This window comes from Paroedura picta, chromosome 18 (assembly GCF_049243985.1).
Source record: "Paroedura picta isolate Pp20150507F chromosome 18, Ppicta_v3.0, whole genome shotgun sequence".
Classification (NCBI taxonomy): domain Eukaryota; kingdom Metazoa; phylum Chordata; class Lepidosauria; order Squamata; family Gekkonidae; genus Paroedura; species Paroedura picta.
In genome coordinates this window covers 2,177,700-2,197,332 of record NC_135386.1, presented here as the reverse complement: position 1 = coordinate 2,197,332, position 19,633 = coordinate 2,177,700, and the positions used below count along the sequence as shown (strand labels likewise).

At 49.1% G+C, this 19,633-nt stretch overlaps 1 protein-coding gene across 8 annotated transcripts in view; it reads right to left on the bottom strand.

The window, feature by feature from the left end:
* THSD4 (thrombospondin type 1 domain containing 4) overlaps positions 1 to 19,633 on the bottom strand; it is a 301,669-nt gene that overhangs the window by 178,367 nt on the left and 103,669 nt on the right. For all 8 annotated transcript variants that reach the window (XR_013227504.1, XR_013227501.1, XR_013227502.1 and 5 more), the window contains one exon: positions 18,981 to 19,185. Coding sequence is in view for 4 of the 8 variants with exons in the window: in XM_077318332.1 (XP_077174447.1) it covers positions 18,981 to 19,185 (205 nt within the window). In the remaining 4 variants the exon portion in view is untranslated. The remainder of the gene's footprint in view (positions 1 to 18,980; positions 19,186 to 19,633) is intronic.

Genomic DNA, 19,633 nt, shown 5'->3' with positions numbered 1-19,633 from the left:
AAGGAGAGGAGGCATAGCAAAATGGCTGCCATGGGAAGAGGAGGAGCCAAGTACAAAATGGCTACCATAGTAAGAGGAGAAGCCAAGTACAAAATGGCTGCCATAATAAGAAGTAGAGCCAAGTACAAAATGGCTGCCATGGGAAGGGGAGGAGCCAAGTACAAAATGGCTGCCATATTAAGAGAAGAGCCATAACAAAATGGCTGACATGGGAAGGGGAGGAGCCAAGTTCAAAATGGCTGCCATGGTAAGGGGAGGAGCCAAGTTCAAAATGGCTGCCATGGTAAGGGGAGGAGCCAAGTACAAAATGGCTGCCATATAAGGGGAGGAGCAAAGTACAAAATGGCTATCATAGTCTGAGGAGGAGCCAAGTACAAAATGGCTGCCATAGTAAGAGGAGGAGCCAAGTATAAAATGGCTGCCTTAGTAAGAGGAGGAGCCAAGTACAAAATGGCTGACATATAAGGAGAGGAGCCAAGTACAAAATGGCTGCCATGGGAAGGGGAGGAGCAAAGTACAAAATGGCTGCCATATTAGGAGAGGATCCATAATAAAATGGCTGACATGGGAAGGGGAGGAGCCAACTACAAAATGGCTGCCTTAATCAGAGGAGGAGCAAAGTACAAAATGGCTGCCATATATGGAGAAGAGGCATAGCAAAATGGCTGCCATGGGAAGAGGAGGAGCCAAGTACAAAATGGCTACCCTAGTACTAGGAGGAGCCAAATACAAAATGGCTGCCATGGGAAGGGGAGGAACCAAATACAAAATGGCTGTCATAGGTAGGGGAGGAGCCAAGTTCAAAATGGTTGTCATGGTAAGGGGAGGAGCCAAGTACAAAATGGCTGCCTTGGGAAGGGGAGGAACCAAGTACAAAATGGCTGCCATAGTAAGAGGAGGAGCCAAGTACAAAATGGCTGCCATATAAGGAGAGGAGCAAAGTACAAAATGGCTGCCATAGAACTAGGAGGAGCCAAGTACAAAATGGCTACCATGGGAAGGGGAGGAACCAAATAAAAAATGGCTGCCATGGGTAGGGGAGGAGCCAAGTACAAAATGGCTGCCATATAAGGAGAGGAGCAAATTACAAAATGGCTGCCTTATTAAGAGGAGGAGCCAAGTACAAAATGGCTGACATATAAGGAGAGGAGCAAAGTACAAAATGGCTGCCATAGTCTGAGGAGGAGCCAAGTACAAAATGGCTGCCATAGTAAGAGGTGGAGCCAGGTATAAAATGGCTGCCTTAGTAAGAGGAGGAGCCAAGTACAAAATGGCTGACATATAAGGAGAGCAGCCAAGTACAAAATGGCTGCCATGGGAAGGGGAGGAGCAAAGTACAAAATGGCTGCCATATTAGGAGAGGAGCCATAACAAAATGGCTGACATGGGAAGGGGAGGAGCCAACTACAAAATGGCTGCCTTAGTCAGAGGAGGAGCAAAGTACAAAATGGCTACCATATAGGGAGAAGAGGCATAGCAAAATGGCTGCCATGGGAAGAGGAGGAGCCAAGTACAAAATGGCTGCCCTAGTACTAGGAGGAGCCAAATACAAAATGGCTGCCATGGGAAGGGGAGGAACCAAATACAAAATGGCTACCATAGGTAGGGGAGGAGCCAAGTTCAAAATGGCTGCCATATAAGGAGAGGAGGCATAACAAAATGGCTGCCATGGGAAGGGGAGGAAACAAATACAAAATGGCTGCCTTGGGTAGGGGAGGAGCCAAGTTCAAAATGGCTGCCATAGGAAGGGGAGGAGCCAAGTACAAAATGGCTGCCATATAAGGAGAGGAGAAAAGTACAAAATGGCTGCCATAGTAAGAGTAGGAGCCAAGTACAAAATGACTGCCTTGGGAAGGGGAGGAGCCAAGTACAAAATGGCTGCCATAGTAAGAGGAGGAGCCAAGTACAAAATGGCTGCCATATAAGGAGAGGAGCAAAGTACAAAATGGCTGCCATAGAACTAGGAGGAGCCAAGTACAAAATGGCTACCATGGGAAGGGGAGGAACCAAATAAAAAATGGCTGCCATGGGTAGGGAAGGAGAAAAGTTCAAAATGGCTGCCATGGTAAGGGGAGGAGCCAAGTACAAAATGCCTGCCATATAAGGAGAAGAGCCAAGTTCAAAATGGCTACCTTGGGAAGGGGAGGAGCCAAGTTCAAAATGGCTGCCTTAGTAAGAGGAGGAGCCAAGTACAAAATGGCTGACATATAAGGAGAGGAGCCAAGTACAAAATGGCTGCCATGGGAAGGGGAGGAACCAAATACAAAATGGCTGCCATGGGTAGGAGAGGAGAACAGTTCAAAATGGCTGCCATGGGTAGGGGAGGAGCCAAGTACAAAATGCCTGCCATATAAGGAGAAGAGCCAAGTTCAAAATGGCTGCCATAGTCTGAGGAGGAGCCAAGTACAAAATGGCTGCCATAGTAAGAGGAGGAGCCAAGTACAAAGAGGCTGTCTTGGGAAGGGGAGGAGCCAAGTACAAAATGGCTGCCATAGTTAGAGGAGGAGCCAAATACAAAATGGCTGCCTTAGTAAGAGGAGGAGCCAAGTACAAAATGGCTGCCATAGGTAGGGGAGGAGCCAAGTTCAAAATGGCTACCATGGCACTTGTTATTATGGCAGCCATTTTGTACTTGGCTCCTCCTTTTACTATGGTAGCCATTTTGTACTTGGCTCCTCCTCTTCCCATGGCAGCCATTTTGCTATGCCTCCTCTTCTTATATGGCAGCCATTTTTTACTTGGCTCCTCCTCTAACTAAGGCAGCCATTTTGTACCTGGCTCCTCCCCTTCCCATTTCACCCATTTTGTTATGGCTCTTCTCCTAATATGGCAGCCATTTTGTACTTGGCTCCTAATCTTACAATGGCAGCCATTTTGTACTTAGCTCCTCCCCTTACCATGGCAGCCATTTTGTACTTGGCTCCTAATCTTACAATGGCAGCCATTTTGTACTTAGCTCCTCCCCTTACCATGGCAGCCATTTTGAACATGGCTCCTCCCCTACCTATGGCAGCCATTTTGTATTTGTTTCCTCCCCTTCCCATGGCAGCCATTTTGTACTTGGCTCCTCCCCTTCCCATGGCAGCCATTTTGTACTTGGCTCCTCCCCTTACCATGGCAGCCATTTTGAACTTGGCTCCTCCCCTACCTATGGCAGCCATTTTGTATTTGGTTCCTCCCCTTCCCATGGCAGCCATTTTGTACTTGGCTCCTCCTAGTACTATGGCAGCCATTTTGTACTTTGCTCCTCCTCTTACTATAGCAGCCATTTTGAATTTAGCACCATTCCTTATATGGCAGCCATTTTGTACTTGGCTCCTCCTCTTATTATGGCAGCCATTTTGTACTTGGCTTCTCCCCTTACCATGGCAGCCATTTTGTACTTGGCTCCTCCTCTTACCATGGCAGCCATTTTGCTATGCCTCCTCTCCTTATATGGCAGCCATTTTGTACTTGGCTCCTCCTCTAACTAAGGTAGCCATTTTGTACTTGGCTCCTCCCCTTCCCATGGCAGCCATTTTGTACTTGGCTTCTCCCCTTCCCATGGTAGCCATTTTGTACTTGGCTCCTCCTCTTACTAAGGCAGCCATTTTGTACTTGGCTCCTCCTCATACTATGGCAGCCATTTTGTTCTTGGCTCCTCCCCTTCCCAAGGCAGCCATTTTGTACTTGGCTCCTCCTCTTACTATGGCAGCCATTTTGTTCTTGGCTCCTCCCCTTACCATAGCAACCATTTTGTATTTGGTTCCTCCCCTTCCCATGGCAGCCATTTTGTACTTGGCTCCTCCTAGTACTATGGCAGCCATTTTGTACTTGGCTCCTCTCCTTATATGACAGCCATTTTGTATTTGGCACATCTACTTATATGGCAGCCATTTTGTACTTGGCTCCTCCTCTTATTATGGCAGCCATTTTGTACTTGGCTTCTCCCCTTACCATGGCAGCCATTTTGAACTTGGCTCCTCCCCTTACCATGGCAGCCATTTTGTACTTGGCTCCTCCCCTTCCCATGGCAGCCATTTTGCTATGCCTCCTCTCCTTATATGGCAGCCATTTTGTACTTGGCTCCTCCTCTAACTAAGGTAGCCATTTTGTACTTGGCTCCTCCCCTTCCCATGTCAGCCATTTTGTTATGGCTCCTCTCCTAATATAGCAGCCATTTTGTACTTGACTCCTCCCCTTCCCATGGCAGCCATTTTGTACTTGGCTCCTCCTCTTACTAAGGCAGCCATTTTGTACTTGGCTCCTCCTCTTACTATGGCAGCCATTTTGTTCTTGGCTCCTTCCCTTACCATGGCAGCCATTTTGTACTTGGCTCCTCTCCTTATATGACAGCCATTCTGTACTTGGCACCTGTCCTTATATGGCAGCCATTTTGTACTTGGCTCCTCCTCTTATTATGTCAGCCATTTTGCATTTGGCACCTCTCCTTATATGGCAGCCATTTTGTACTTGGCTCCTCCTCTTCCCATGGCAGCCATTTTGCTATGCCTCCTCTCCTTATATGGCAGCCATGTTGTACTTGGCTCCTCCTCTAACTAAGGTAGCCATTTTGTACTTGGCTCCTCCCCTTCCCATGTAAGCCATTTTGTTATGGCTCCTTTCCTAATATAGCAGCCATTTTGTATTTGGTAACTCCCCTTCCCATGGCAGCCATTTTGTACTTGGCTCCTCCTCTTACTAAGGCAGCCATTTTGTTCTTGGCTCCTCCCCTTACCATGGAAGCCATTTTGTATTTGTTTCCTCCCCTTCCCATGGCAGCCATTTTGTACTTGGCTCCTCCCCTTCCCATGGCAGCCATTTTGTACTTGGCTCCTCCCCTTACCATGGGAGCCATTTTGAACTTGGCTCCTCCCCTACCCATGGCAGCCATTTTGTATTTGGTTCCTCCCCTTCCCATGGCAGCCATTTTGTACCTGGCTCCTCCTAGTACTATGGCAGCCATTTTGTACTTTGCTCCTCCTCTTACTATGGCAGCCATTTTGTTCTTCGCTCCTCCCCTTACCATGGCAACCATTTTGTATTTGGTTCCTCCTAGTACTATGGCAGCCATTTTGTACTTGGCTCCTCCTCTTATTATGGCAGCCATTTTGTACATGGCTTCTCCCCTTACCATGGCAGCCATTTTGAACTTGGCTCCTCCCCTTACCATGGCAGCCATTTTGTACTAGGCTCCTCCCCTTCCCATGTCAGCCATTTTGTTTTGGCTCCTCTCCTAATATGGCAGCCATTTTGTACTTGACTCCTCCCCTTCCCATGGCAGCCATTTTGTACTTGGCTCCTCCTCTCACTATGGCAGCCATTTTGTACTTGGCTCCTCCCTTTCCCAAGGCAGCCATTTTGTACTTGGCTCCTCCCCTTACCATGGCAGCCATTTTGAACTTGGCTCCTCCCCTACCTATGGCAACCATTTTGTATTTGGTTCCTCCCCTTCCCATGGCACCCATTTTGTACTTGGCTCCTCCTAGTACTATGGCAGCCATTTTGTACTTGGCTCCTCTCCTTATATGACAGCCATTTTGTACTTGGCACCTGTGCTTATATGGCAGCCATTTTGTACTTGGCTCCTCCTCTTATTATGTCAGCCATTTTGTATTTGGCACCTCTCCTTATATGGCAGCCATTTTGTACTTGGCTCCTCCTCTTATTATGGCAGCCATTTTGTACTTGGCTCCTCCCCTTACCATGGCAACCATTTTGAACTTGGCTCCTCCCCTTACCATGGCAGCCATTTTGTACTTGGCTCCTCCTATTCCCATGGCAGCCATTTTGCTATGCCTCCTCTCCTTATATGGCAGCCATTTTGTACTTGGCTCCTCCCTTCCCATGGCAGCCATTTTGTTATGGCTCCTCTCCTAATATAGCAGCCATTTTGTACTTGACTCCTCCCCTTCCCATGGCAGCCATTTTGTACTTGGCTCCTCCTCTTACTAAGGCAGCCATTTTGTACTTGGCTCCTCCTCTTACTATGGCAGCCATTTTGTACTTGGCTCCTCCCCTTCCCAAGGCAGCCATTTTGTACTTGGCTCCTCCTAGTACTATGGCAGCCATTTTGCTCTTGGCTCCCTCCCTTACCATGGCAGCCATTTTATACTTGGCTCCTCTCCTTATATGACAGCCATTTTGTACTTGGCACCTGTCCTTATATGGCAGCCATTTTGTACTTGGCTCCTCCTCTTATTATGTCAGCCATTTTGTATTTGGCACCTCTCCTTATATGGCAGCCATTTTGTACTTGGCTCCTCCTCTTATTATGGCAGCCATTTTGAACTTGGCTCCTCCCCTTACCATGGCAGCCATTTTGTACTTGGCTCCTCCTTTTACTATGGTAGCCATTTTGTACTTGGCTCCTCCTCTTCCCATGGCAGCCATTTTGCTATGCCTCCTCTCCTTATATGGCAGCCATTTTGTACTTGGCTCCTCCTCTAACTAAGGTAGCCATTTTGTACTTGGGTCCTCCCCTTCCCATGTCAGCCATTTTGTTATGGCTCCTTTCCTAATATAGCAGCCATTTTGTACTTGACTCTTTCCCTCCCCATGGCAGCCATTTTGTACTTGGCTCCTCCTCTTACTAAGGCAGCCATTTTGTACTTGGCTCCACTCCTTATATGGCAGCCATTTTGTACTTAGCTTCTCCCCTTCCCATGGCATCCATTTTGAACTTGGCTCCTCACCTACCCATGGCAGCCATTTTGTATTTGGTTCCTCCCCTTCCCATGGCAGCCATTTTGTACTTGGTTCCTCCTCTTACTATGGCAGCCATTTTGTACTTGGCTCCTCCCCTTCCCTTGGTAGCTCCTCCCCTTCCCTTGGCAACCATTTTGTACTTTTCTCCTCTCCTTATATGACAGCCATTTTGTATTTGGCTCCTCCCCAGCCTATCAACATTGACTCAGTAACTGAGACCATATGTCCCAGCCAATCAACACTGAGTCAGGAGGTTAGCACAACCAATCAACACTGAGTCAGGAAGTGTCATTATCCAATCAACAATGAGTCATGAAGTCAGATTACAAGCCCCAGCCAATCAATACTATCACAGGAAGTAAGTTCAGCCAATCAACTGAGGCAGGAAGTGAGATCACAAGCCCCAGCCAATGAACTGTGAGTCAGGAGTGAGATCACAAACCACAGCCAATCTTGGCTCCTCCCCTTCCCATGGCAGCCATTTTGTACTTGGCTCCTCCTCTTACTGTGGCAGCCATTTTGTACTTGGCTCCTCTCCTTATATGGCAGCCATTTTGTACTTGTTTCCTCCCCTAGCCATGGCAGCCATTTTGTACTTGGCTCCTCCTCTTATTATGGCAGCCATTTTGTACTTGGCTCCTCCCCTTGCCATGGCAGCCATTTTGTACTTGGCTCCTCTCTTTATATGGCAGGCATTTTGTACTTGGTTACTCCCCAGCCAATCAACATTGAGTCAGGAACTGAGGCCACATGTCCCAGCCCATCAACACTGAGTCAGGAAGTGAGACCACAAGCCCCAGCCAATCAAAACTGTGTCAGGAAGTGAGATTAGCTAATCAAAAGTGAATCAGTAAGTGATATCACAAGACCCAGCCAATCAACACTGAGTCAGGAAGGGAGGTACAAGCCCCAGCCAATCAACAGTGAGTCAGGAAGTGAGATCACAAGCCCCAGCCCCAGTCAAATGGCTGCCATAGTAAGGGGAGGAGCTACCATGGGAAGGGGAGGAGCCAAGTATAAACTGGCTGCCATGGAAATCACGTAATCACGTCCTCCCTCGGTCATATCTCCTTGAAACTGAAAACTTCTAGATCTTATAGCCTTTTCCACAACCTTCTTTTAAAAGTTCACAGATTTTTTTTTCAGGGCGAGCAGGAGAAATGTTGCTAGGAAAGCGCTTGCATCGGAGGCAATTCCTTAAAAACCACCAGGAAAATCGATTTTCTTAAAAAACGAACAGAATGAAAAAGCAGCCCGCTTCCCGGAGCCAAAAAGGGGATTTGCGACATGACCAGCTGTGGTCTTAGATGCGGGTGAGAGACGATGGCTGGAACTCGGGTCTGTCTTTGTCGTTAGGACGACTCTTGGCAATTCCTATCATTTCGGGGGATGATGAGTGATCTCCTCGGCTGGAGGCTCGGTGCACCTCAATAAAGACGTCAGTGGTGCAGGCCTGCCTCGAAACGTGACGTCATCCGTCACAACAAACGTCGTGACATGGATTGTGCTGGGCCTTCCCGCAGCCCTCTCGCCTGCCAAGTGGATTTCCTCCCTGCCTGAAGCAACCGAGAAGGGACGGGACACGTAGGGGGCTTGACGGTTACTGCCTGTGGGATTGCTTGTGTCCTGGCTTACTCGTGCGCCAGCTGGACTGCTATTGAGAACAGGGACCTGGAACCATGCCCCCGTCCTCGCCAAGCTCCTCAGCCTCTCCAAGAAAAGGCGGAGAGCTGAGCGATGGTGTCAAGGCAAGGGCCTGTACGGAAAGGCTCTTGGGGACATTGCAGCCTGGAGAGAGGAGGTTGAGAGGGGAGGTGATGGCTCTCCTGAAAGGTTGGCCAGCACAGGAGAGGACTCGCAGGAATGGGTTCAAGCTACATGTAGAACAACATCAGCTAGATATCAGGGAAGAAATATTTTCAGTCAGCAGTGGAAGGGGCTGCCTAAGGAGGTGGGGAGCTCCCCCTCACTGGCGGTCTTCAAGCAGCGGCTGGACAGATCCTTCTCCTGGATGCTGGAGGCTGATCCTGCCCTGAGCAGGGGGTGGGACTAGATGGCCTGCATGGCCCCTTCCCACTCTAGGATTCTAGGATTCTATGACTAGATGGCCTGTATGGCCCCTTCCAACTCTATGATTCTAGGATTCTATGACTAGATGGCCTGTATGGCCCCTTCCCACTCTATGATTCTGTGATTCTAGGATTCTATGACTGTTAGCTGAATGACACCTCCACAATAAGCCATGCTCCCTGGACGGATGGCCAACATTGAATTCCTTGCAAGGCGAGGATTTGGGGGCAGGGGGGAGAGAGAAGGAGCCAGCAGAACAGAAGGGAGCCAAATACTCGCTGCCCCCACAAGAGCTGCCAAATCCAATTAAACAGAGCGCTATTTTATATCAGTAATCAAGTTATTAATTAGCAAACCGGGGGATTTATTTAATGGAAGCCCTCACCTGGAAAGGACAATATTCCTTTTTTTTCCTTCCCCCTTGAAGTGGGCTTTCTTCTGTTTAAAAAAATAATAATTCTATCCTTCCTCGACGCAAAATCATTCTCGTTGCTTTGTTATGGCTCAGGTGAGCGGCTTAGTGACAATCGAAACGGGGATTAGGGCATTTCTCAGAAGCACGGGAGAGGCTCACAAAAGCCCTGGGCAGAGCCAAGGAGGGATTTAGCGCACAAATTAGGCAGCCCGTCACACGATTGCCACTCTCTCCAATTTTACTCCGTTTCCCTCAGAAGTTACGCACGACTGAGAGGAAGAGTTACGTCATTTCTTTATTATAGCACGTTTTAATGTCCACGTATTATTTTCCAGATTTTTAGTCTCCCTTAGGCCTCCCGATAGCCAGGGCATGGGGGTAATTTCCCTCTGCCCCCAGCCCCCTCTCTCAGTCTTGAGAAATCGAGGAGTGGGAGGGGAAAATCGGAACGGTTATGATGCTCTAGGAATTTCCCCTGTCCCCAGTCTTTGTGGGACTCCCCATAGAGACTGGGGGCAATTCCTAGACTGGAAGTGACATCACGTCCTCCATAAACTCCACCCCTCCCAGGCACACCGCCACCCCAGCCTCTTGGCATTTGCTTTGGCAGTGCTGGAAACCCTACACAGACCGCATATATGATACAGAACATCCATTGTCAACCTTTCCAGATCCAGGTTAACCTGGTTAAGACTAATTCTCTTAAGTCCCCTTTACCCAGTTTCTCCTTCTAATCCAACAACACATCCCCCCATCCCCACTTTAGGAATCTGGAAGCTGTAGAAGCAACTCCACTCCCATCAAAACAGAATTTTAGAGAGGAGAGGCAGAAGGGGAGGTACTCTGGGGTCATTCCCCACCCCCTTTATCTGCTCTTCTTCTCCCTTCCTCCTCTATCCTGCGGACCACTGGCCTGATCCAGTGGGGCTATTGGGTTCTTATGGACTACCAGCACAACAGAATTAAAAAGTGGAATACCGCTTCCTACCATTTCAATGATATTTTTCTTGTCCCAATATTCATTCATCGGCAGGACGGATCAGTTACTGACTCCATGTGTCTTTAAGTCAAAACCGACGGAGGAAAACCTTTTCCCCACTGCTTGTATCAATATTAGTTTCACAGATCACATTCCATTTGGAGAGCGGGAACCCAATGGTCTGTCTCGCTGGGCTGTACTGTGAATCAATACGCCGGCAGCCGATGGCTTCAGCGTGGGAGGGAGTAAAAACGTTTGCCTTTGCTGAAGATCTCCGTTTCCATTCGCCTTTCCCTTTCGGGAATCGAGCGTGGGATTCTCAGACGGTGATAATGAAAACCTGCTGTTCTCCGTGTCAGGAATCAATGCCGGACAACGGCATTAAAACGAACAACGAGAACCGGAAGAAAGTTTTGAGCCTGGCGGTGCCTGTAAAGCCAGCCATGTTTTATTTAGGGGATAAACCTTCGTGGGCACACACACCGCCTCAGACACAAGAATTCGGGCATGATGAGACTGTTACGGGAGAACGGAAGAGAGCTGCAGGAAATGGGTCTCGTCATAACCCGCTTGAAGGAGACACAAGTAGCCTCAGAATGGCTTAAGGAATGGAGAGGGGAGTAGGTGAAGAAAAAAATGAATCATAGAATCCTAGAGTTGGAAGGGGCCATAGAGGCCATCTAGTCCAACCCCCTGCTCAACGTAGGATCAACCCAAAGCATCCTAAAGCATCCAAGAAAAGTGTGTATCCAACCTTTGCTTGAAGACTGCCAGTGAGGGGGAGCTCACCACCTCCTTAGGCAGCCTCTTCCACTGCTGAACTACTCTGACTGTGAAAAACTTTTTCCTGATATCTAGCCTATATCGTTGTACTTGACGTTTAAACCCATTGCTGCGTGTCCTCTTTTATTATTATTATTATTATTTAATTTCTAGACCGCCCTTCTCCCAATAGGTCTCAGGGCGGTTTACAACATAAATAGTTAAAACACAATAAAATCCCCATAAAAACCCCAATTAAAAGTTACATATAACATATCACATAACATATAGCGGCGGTGGTCACAATTCTGATCTTAATTCAGCCTGGTGGAGAGAATAATGTTCAGAAGAGGGTGGCACCAATACAATAGATCTAACCATGATCTCGGTGTTAGAGATCTCAATATTGGAGGGGATCCTCTGATGGATTAGTGGGAGAGCTGCCCTGGCCTCAACCATATGCCTGGCGGAAGAGCTCCATCTTACAGGCCCTGCGGAAAGCTGGTAGATCCCGCAGGGCCCTTAGCTCTTCTGGGAGCTCGTTCCACCAGGTTGGGGCCAGGACTGAAAAGGCCCTGGCCCGGGTCGAGGCCAGGCGCACAGCCCGTGGGCACGGGACAACCGGGCAGCCAACAGAAACAGCATCCTGCCCTCCTCCAAGTGACAACCTTTCCAATACTTAAAGAGGGCTCTCATGTCCCCCCTCATGAGCAAGGATCCTTCTTCCCCCGAAACAAAAACCTAATTGGCTCGATGCCCACCATGCCTTCCAAAAGGTGCTAAGCCGCTCACCCCCTTCTGTTCCCCCCATGAGCTTAACTCCGTCAACCAAAATCAGCACCAATATAAAGCTCGTGCCTATGAATGTCACACCTATGTCATTTTTTTCTTCTCCTGATTTCCGGGCCTGGTTGAGAAGGCCCTTTGCACCCGCTTTGTTTTCTTTGGCCCGCCTCCCGGGTCCGTTCCCCACTTTGGTTGCCGCTGATAGGCCGTGTTCCGCTTTCATTCCAAATGGCCCCGAAAACAGGCACCGGTTCTAAAGCGGCCGTTCCTATCAGACAGGGTTTTGTCAAGCTCCTTGGATCAGCCCCCCCCCCCCCGCCAACCCCACTGGGATATTCCAATTCTTCTCGACAACCAGCCCCAGATAAGGAGACGAGTCTCGCTTTTTGCAGGATTAAGTTCCCTCTAACAAAGGTTCTGGGCCTTGTGTCCAAAGCAAACAGAGGGTGCTTTATCCAACCCACGGAGCTGCCTTGTGCTGAATCAGAAAACTGGTCCATCAAGATCGGTATTGCCTACGCAGACTGGCAGCTGCTCTCCAGGACCACACGCAAAGGTCTTTCACATCACCTATCGCCTGGTCCATTTAACTGGAGACTTTGTGCATGCCAAGGAGATGCTCTTAGCAGTGGGTCACAGCCCACCCCTCACCACTGCTCCTTTTTATTGCATGGCTCAGGATCAGTCCCCCCACTCTGCTCCTAGGGGGCGGCTCTATTCCTTTGGCTGCTGGGTGGCCAAGTCCCTGTTCTCGCCAAACTCTCTTGCTCCTGACCTTGATGGACAAACAGTCCAATTCAGCATAAGGCTATTTCATATGTAAGAGTGGAGAAATGCTGCATGTCAGGAGACAAACAGGTCCTGCTTGGAGTAACGGAAGAGGAGCCAACCCAGAGCTGCTGTTTTCTTCAGCAGCCCTGCGTCAAACCCGACAGCAAGTTTGCGACTGAGCAGCTGAGATACTGCAATAAGGAAAGAACCCGCAAACTCCAGTTTCCTTCGAGACGCGGCCCGACAAGCCATGCGAGCAGCAAAATGCAAATCAGCGAGGGCTCCCAAAATTCTTTCCGTCTTTTGAGTATCGTTCGTGAACATTCAAACGTTGCGGAAATACTCCGCTTGAGGGATCGTTTACTATTTCGATCTGAATAATTGCATCAGGACCCATCGATGCAGGGACCAAGAAGCTGTCAAAAGTGAGAAGTCAGATGATAAAATAAACGGGAACAGCTGCTCTTAACGTTTTTTTTTTTTTGCAGTGCTGGTGGGATTTTTCCACCGGCTCCACCATCTCTTTCTTCTACCTGCTTCGTTTCAACCACTAAATTGGAAGCATATGATAGGCCCGTCCAAAGGACAGGAATGGCTCAGGTTTTGGAAAGAAACCAGGGAAAACAAGTGTGGTACGAAAGGGAGTGAGTTGGGAACAGCTAATGAAGCACTCTCTCAATACTATTTAAGAATCCGTCTGGGTTCTAGCGGGTTTAAGGACAGCTTGCCAGTATTGGGCAGGAGGCAACTGTAGTTGTATCCCAAAGGTACAGTTTAGGAGGGCGAGTCCACTCCCAAGTAGGTACAGGCAAGAGCTGACTAGCAAACAAATGTTTATTGTGAATTTTGGCCGCTTTGTGGCTCACTAAGCCATATTCACAAAGCAACGTTCGCAATGTTGAAGAAACACCACGAATTTTCATAAAGTTTTATACAGTTCACAGCAGTTGGTGAAGAGCGCAAAGAAACAGCCGGGTGGCGGGGAGCTCCCCACTGCTCAGCTGCTTGGTTTCAATGTCCCCCCCGCTTTCTGCTCCCTATGAAAAGCAGCAGGGAGCAGGGGTTTAAACTCCGAACAGCTCCAAACTGATACGAACCGGGACGGGCTGCGGACCAACCTTTTAGTTTTGTATGGGTTCGTGGTTTGGTTTGCGATTCAGCAACGAACCCAACCACAAAACCAAGCCACGAACCAAGCCACAAATATGTGGTTCGTGTCCAGACCTCCTCCCAAAGTGTTCACAAATGCCTTGTGGCACCTGCTTTTGGAATATGATGCTGGCAACCCCATGTGTTCATGTACGGGCCATGGCTCAGTGGCAGAGCATGCAGAAGGCCCCTGGCATTTCTGGTTCAGAGATGCAGGCTACAGATGAGGGGAAAGACCTCCGCCTGAGACCTTGGAGAGCAGCTGCCAGCCTGAGTAGGCAATACTGGCCTTGATGGACCAATCTGATTCACTATACGGGAGCTCCCTGTGTGTAGGCCTTCTCGGGAAGCCATCGAGAGTAACTCCTTCTCCTTTCCCCATTTCTCCTGGCTTGGGCTGCTCCGCACCCCAGAATTCCAAGCGCCGAAGAATTCCCAGCCCGGTTCCTCCGACGAAACCCAAACCAGCTGACCCAACAAGAGTCGCTTTCTCATGCAGGGCCAACAAAATCACAGCGCACATCTGCAACTCTACTGCGTCTAAAGGGGAGGGGGGTGGAGCCGTGGATTCGTACCTCGCCGAGCTGCAATATAAATAAGGACTTGGCCGAAGGAGACGAAGAATGGCTTTGAGTAGCAGGTCGATCTCTGCCAAGAAGCGGTGGAAGATCTCCGAAACTCGCTCACGGTTTCCAACTAATCAGTTAAAAGTGGTCGCGCCTCTCGCCAGGGGGAAAGAGGATACTTTGCTTTAGCACGCCCTGAGTGCTCACTTGCCTCTTGCATTAAAAGGGAAAAAGAGTCACTGAAGAGTTTAATTCTTTTTTTGTCTAAAATCCGTTTTTTTATACATATAGAACCCAATAACATCAGGAGAGCCCTGCTGGATCAGCCCAGTGAAGGTCCAGCCTCGCCCAGGGGCCAACCAGTTCCTCTGGATGGACTACAACAGGGCAGAGAGGCCAAGGCCTTCCTGAGAACCTCAGAAGAGCCCTTGCTAACACAGCATGGTGCGGTGGTTAAGGAATAGCAGCCTCTAATCTGGAGAACTGGGTTTGGTTCCGGTCTCCTATGCATGCAGCCAGTTGGGTGACCTTGGGCCAGTCACGGTTCGCTCAGAGCTGTTCTTGCAGAGGAGTTCTCTCAGAGCTCTCTCGGCCCCACCTACCTCACAGAGTGCCTGTTGTGGGGAGAGGAAGGGAAAGGTGTTTGTCAAACTCTTTCGGACTCGGAGGAGTGAAAAGCAGGGCATTAAAAAAAAGCCACTCTTTTTCTTTTCTCTTTTCTCCTCTACGCTGGTAAACAATTGGTGCTATTTCAAAACTTGAACTCTCACGCTTTCAAAAATGGCTTTTTTCAAGAATCATGTTTCCTCCCCATCTGGAACAGCAACCCTCCCCACCCCAAAAACCCAAGAAACACAAGCACTCATGTTGGCCAATCAACAAGTTTCCTGTTAAATTTTACATGCAGTTTTTAACACGCCAGACATTCTGCATCTTGTTAAAAGTGAAAACGGCTAACTTAGTAGCGAGCAGTCAACGCAATGTTCTAATATAATAAGATGGACATTGTATTAGCTTTCACTTAAGTGAGCCTCTCTAGGAATGCAGAATGCCTCGCATGGTCTCGGTTAACACAAATATGCAGCCTTCTGAAAAGCCCGTCATAGATTCCTTTGCTGAGAACGGGGGTCAGGTGGGCAGCCATGTCTGGCTGCAGAATAAAAAGTTATATTTGAGCCCAGGGGTGATTTGGAGACCTGCAGGGTTTTCAGGGCACGTCCTTTCAAGAGTCAAAGCATCAGCCGTGAATGAGGGAAGCCCCTGAAAGACCTAGTACCTGTGCAGAAAACCTATACCTTGCAGATGGCATCTCAGGTATTTTGCTGCCCGAAAGGCAGATTCATGGAAGAAAAGTCTAACAGCGGCTACTGGCCAGAGCAAACTAAAAAGGACCTCTGGGGTCAGAGGAAGCAAACCCCTGAATCCCAGGGCCAGTAGGCACTATCAGGGGAAAGCCTTGTCTTCCATGCCTTGTTGTTGGATGTCCAAAGGAAGGGGCAAGCCACTGTGTGAGACAGGAGGCTGGTCTTGATGGGCCACTGATCTGACCCAGCAGGGCTCTCCTGATGTTCTTAGGAAGGCCTCGGCCTCTCTGTTGTTGGCTGTCCAGGGGAACTGGCTGGCCCCTGTGGGAGACAGGAGGCTGGACTAGATGGACCTTCAATGATCTGACGCAGCAGGGCTCTTCTTGGGTTCTTATGGAGGTCTCAGCCACTCTGCCCTGTTGTTGTCCCACCAGAGGAACTGGTTGGCCCTTGTATGAGATGGGACGCTGGACTACAGGGACTAGATGCTAGACTAGACTAATTAGCACTCCACAGCTTGCCAGGAAATCTCCTTTCCCTGGTCCTTGGCGTCTATTCAGCCTGGATCACCGTTTCTTCCCAATGCAACTTGGCGGGCTGAACGACTCCATCCAAGCAGATGTTCTTGCAAAGAAAGATACACCTGATGAGAGAAAGGACGGGAAGGAAAGGTCGTCTGGCAAATCTGGAGCCAGCAATGAAAAGAGCTTTGCTGCCAGATTGAAGGCTCTTTTCTGAAGCTGCAAACTCTGGAGTTCTGATGAGGCCACAAAAGGAAACTCCAGACAGTTAGGCATTGATCCAGGGAGACTGGAGAACTACAACTGATCTCCAGATGCACATGAAGCTGCCTTCGACTGAATCAGACCCCTGGTCCATCAAGGGCAGTCTTGTTTCCTCAGACTGGCAGTGGCTCTCCAGGATCTCAAGCTGAGGTCTTCCCCATCCTCTCCTGCCTGGTCCTTTAACTGGAGATGCCGGGGATTGAACCTTCTGTATGCAATAGCAAAATTACAGCAGCCCAAACAGATATTGCCCAACTCAGCTTTGTGCACAGCTAGTTTATAGCCCAGATTGTAACCTATGAATGCAAAGTACTTTTTAAAAACATGTTCAGAATCAGAGCTTTAATATCTCTGTCTGTCTGTCTGTCTGTCTGTCTGTCTGTCTGTCTGTCTGTCTGTCTGTCTGTCTATCTATCTATCTATCTATCTATCTATCTATCTATCTACCTAGATTAAACATCTAGCTAAAGAAAACGCAGCTCGGTTTTAAATAGCCAGCATTTGGACTCGATACAAGGTGGAAATTAGCATTCGGGAGAAAATGCATTCTTGCATCTTAATTTTATGGTCTGTTTACAGCGGATGAAGCGTAGACTGGAACGAATCCATGGGATTGTCTTGGGCATCCAAGGAGCTCTTGTGATTGAGACACTGAGAAACCACTTGCAGAATAAGTTAGGCTAGCTGCTGTAGGCCCAGAATTTAGATGTTTATTCCTCTCCACACTGCAGGTGGGTGGGGACATATAACCTACTAATGCACCCAGAACAAACTCTGAATTCCTGCCAGATTACACAACTGGCATCCAACTCCCTCCCCACCCCATCCGCTATAGCAGGGGTAGTCAACCTGTGGTCCTCCAGATGTTCATGGACTACAATTCCCATGAGCCCCTGTCAGCGTTTGCTGGCAGCGTTTGCTGAGGCTGCCTGGCTTTTGGCCACTGTGTGACCCAGAGTGTCCAACTGGGTGAACCATTGGCACAATACAATATGGCTTCCCTCATATTCTTATGAACACAAAATTCACGTTGAATCAGTCGATATTGCCTGCTCCGAATAGCAGTGGATCCCCAGGATCTCAAGATAAAGCCTTTCCAATCTTCTCCTGCCTGGTCCTTCTAACTGGAGATGCCGAGGATTGAACCAGGGACCTTCTGCACTCCAAGCAGAGGCTCTACCACCAAGCCACGCCCCCCGTCCCTCCTACCAAGCCTTGCAAAACCCGCAGCTTTCCCAGGGAGCAGTTGGAGAGTCACATCCCCAGACAAACCAATAATAATAATAAAAAGCCAAGCCAACGACCGAGAGAGAGTAAATCATAAAAGGGCTATTCTAGGGGATGTTTGGTAACGGCACACAGAGGTATTTTGGAGATGGAACACTGCCGAAATAACGTCCCTGTTATTTAAGAGCAGTGCACCCATTGGCTGGGCTGGGAAAAGCAAATAAATAAAACCGAGCCTCCGGTTTTCCCAGGCTTCGCACAATCCCCAGAGTTCTCAAGGCTTTCCCGATGCCAACCCCAAGACGGGTTGCTGCTCGTGGGTTCCTTTTTAAACAAGCCACCTGGCGTCCTGATTCAAGCAGAGAGGAACCCAAGGGGACAGGGGATCCAGAGGCATGCAGGAGGTTCTCAGACACTATAAATACCAACCACGCCTTTCCCACTTTCCCCAGCCACGACCCATCGTGCAGGACGTTGGTTTTCAGGCCACGCAGGGGTGCTGGTCTCCAGGGGGGGTGGGCCTGGGGATCCCCTGGAATTACAGCTCCCCTTCAGACTTTAGAGATGAGTTCCCCTGGTGGAAGTGGAGGATTTGGAGGTGGGGATTCTGTTGCATTCTACCCCACGCTCCACCCAAAACCTCCAAGTATTTCTCACCCAAATCTGGCAGTCCTACCCTCCCACTCCCCCACCAATGTCCTGGAGTAACCTGGCAACTTTACACTACATCTCTCAGACTCCAAGCTGATAAAAACAGGGCTCTTTCAATGCTGGAGGAGCTGCATTTCACTGTGAATTCAGGATTTCACTCTGCCCTGAGTTCCAATTCCTCCGCATTCCCAGTTTAATTAGGAAAAGGTCTAAAACTTGCCAAACTTGGGGGTACCGGCCATTTGCTTCCTCTTTTTAATCTCCTTTGTACATCTTTTTCTCCGGGTACTGACCTGACCTGACCAGGCCAGCCCAACCCTGTCAGATGGCAAAAGCTAAGCAAGGCTAGTATTTGGAGGGGAGAACTCCGAGGAACACGAGAGGTCCTGACACAAGGCCAGCCATGGCAAACCACCCCCAAATGTCCCTGACTGGTATTTGGATGGGAGACCTCCAAGCATAGGGGTGGTAATTCCCCCCAGGGGACACTAGGGATCATGACGGGGAGGCCAGCAACGACAAACTACCTCCGAACGCCCTTGACTCCCCTGGCTGCACAACATACACGGCAGATGATAAATGAATAACAATAATCTCTGGGGAGATTCCGCACATTAACAAAACACTGAAACGAAAAAGGAGCCGATGACGTTGTTACGCCTGCCCACGCCGAAGCTGGTCGCGAGCGAATGTTCGTGCGCAGAGGCGAATGTTCGTCGCACGCGAAAGATCGGCAGAGATAGCTATTGAAATTGATCTCCGGGCGGCCAAGATCCGTCCCCCCGGGGGAAACAGCTGCGTCGAAGGCTCGACGGAAGCCCAACTTACCCAGGTAGTTATTGCTCTTGGACATCTCCGTGACGTTGATTTTGGTGGCGCCCTCTGGGATCTCGACGATTTTGTGGTAGCCCAGGTTGGACAGCGTGTGCTTGAAGACGCCGGACACGACCTTGCAGGCGGTGTTGTCTCCTCCGCAGATGCCACACTTGTCCACGATCCTGTCGGAGCCCAGGTAGTCATCGCAGCCGATGTTCTGCACAGAAGAAGGAGAAAAACATATTCAAGCATTTTGAACCGAATCGCCAGTTTCTTTCTTCTTATTATCAGTGCTTTTTGTTTTCTTATTCTTCAGCTCTGTAGCTCAGAGATCAGTTGTAATTCCTTGATAGATCCTACCATTAATCGCCACCATCCAGCTCTGAGCATGCCCAAGTGGTCATTAATGCCTAGCTGTCCATCCGATAAGAATGGGGGAGATCTATGGCCCCCCTGGTGTCTAGCTACAACTTTAGGGTATCTTATCTCTCCTGCCCCCTACCTCTGGAGGTGGGGATGGGGGGGGGGGGTCCGCCATATTGCTGGGTTGTTGATTTTGTATTGGTATTCCTTGTCCATTTTCTTGGAGCTTTCCCCCCCCACACCACTTTATTAGTAACTTTATTAATAATACATTTCCATGTTAACACAAATCTTGTAGCCTT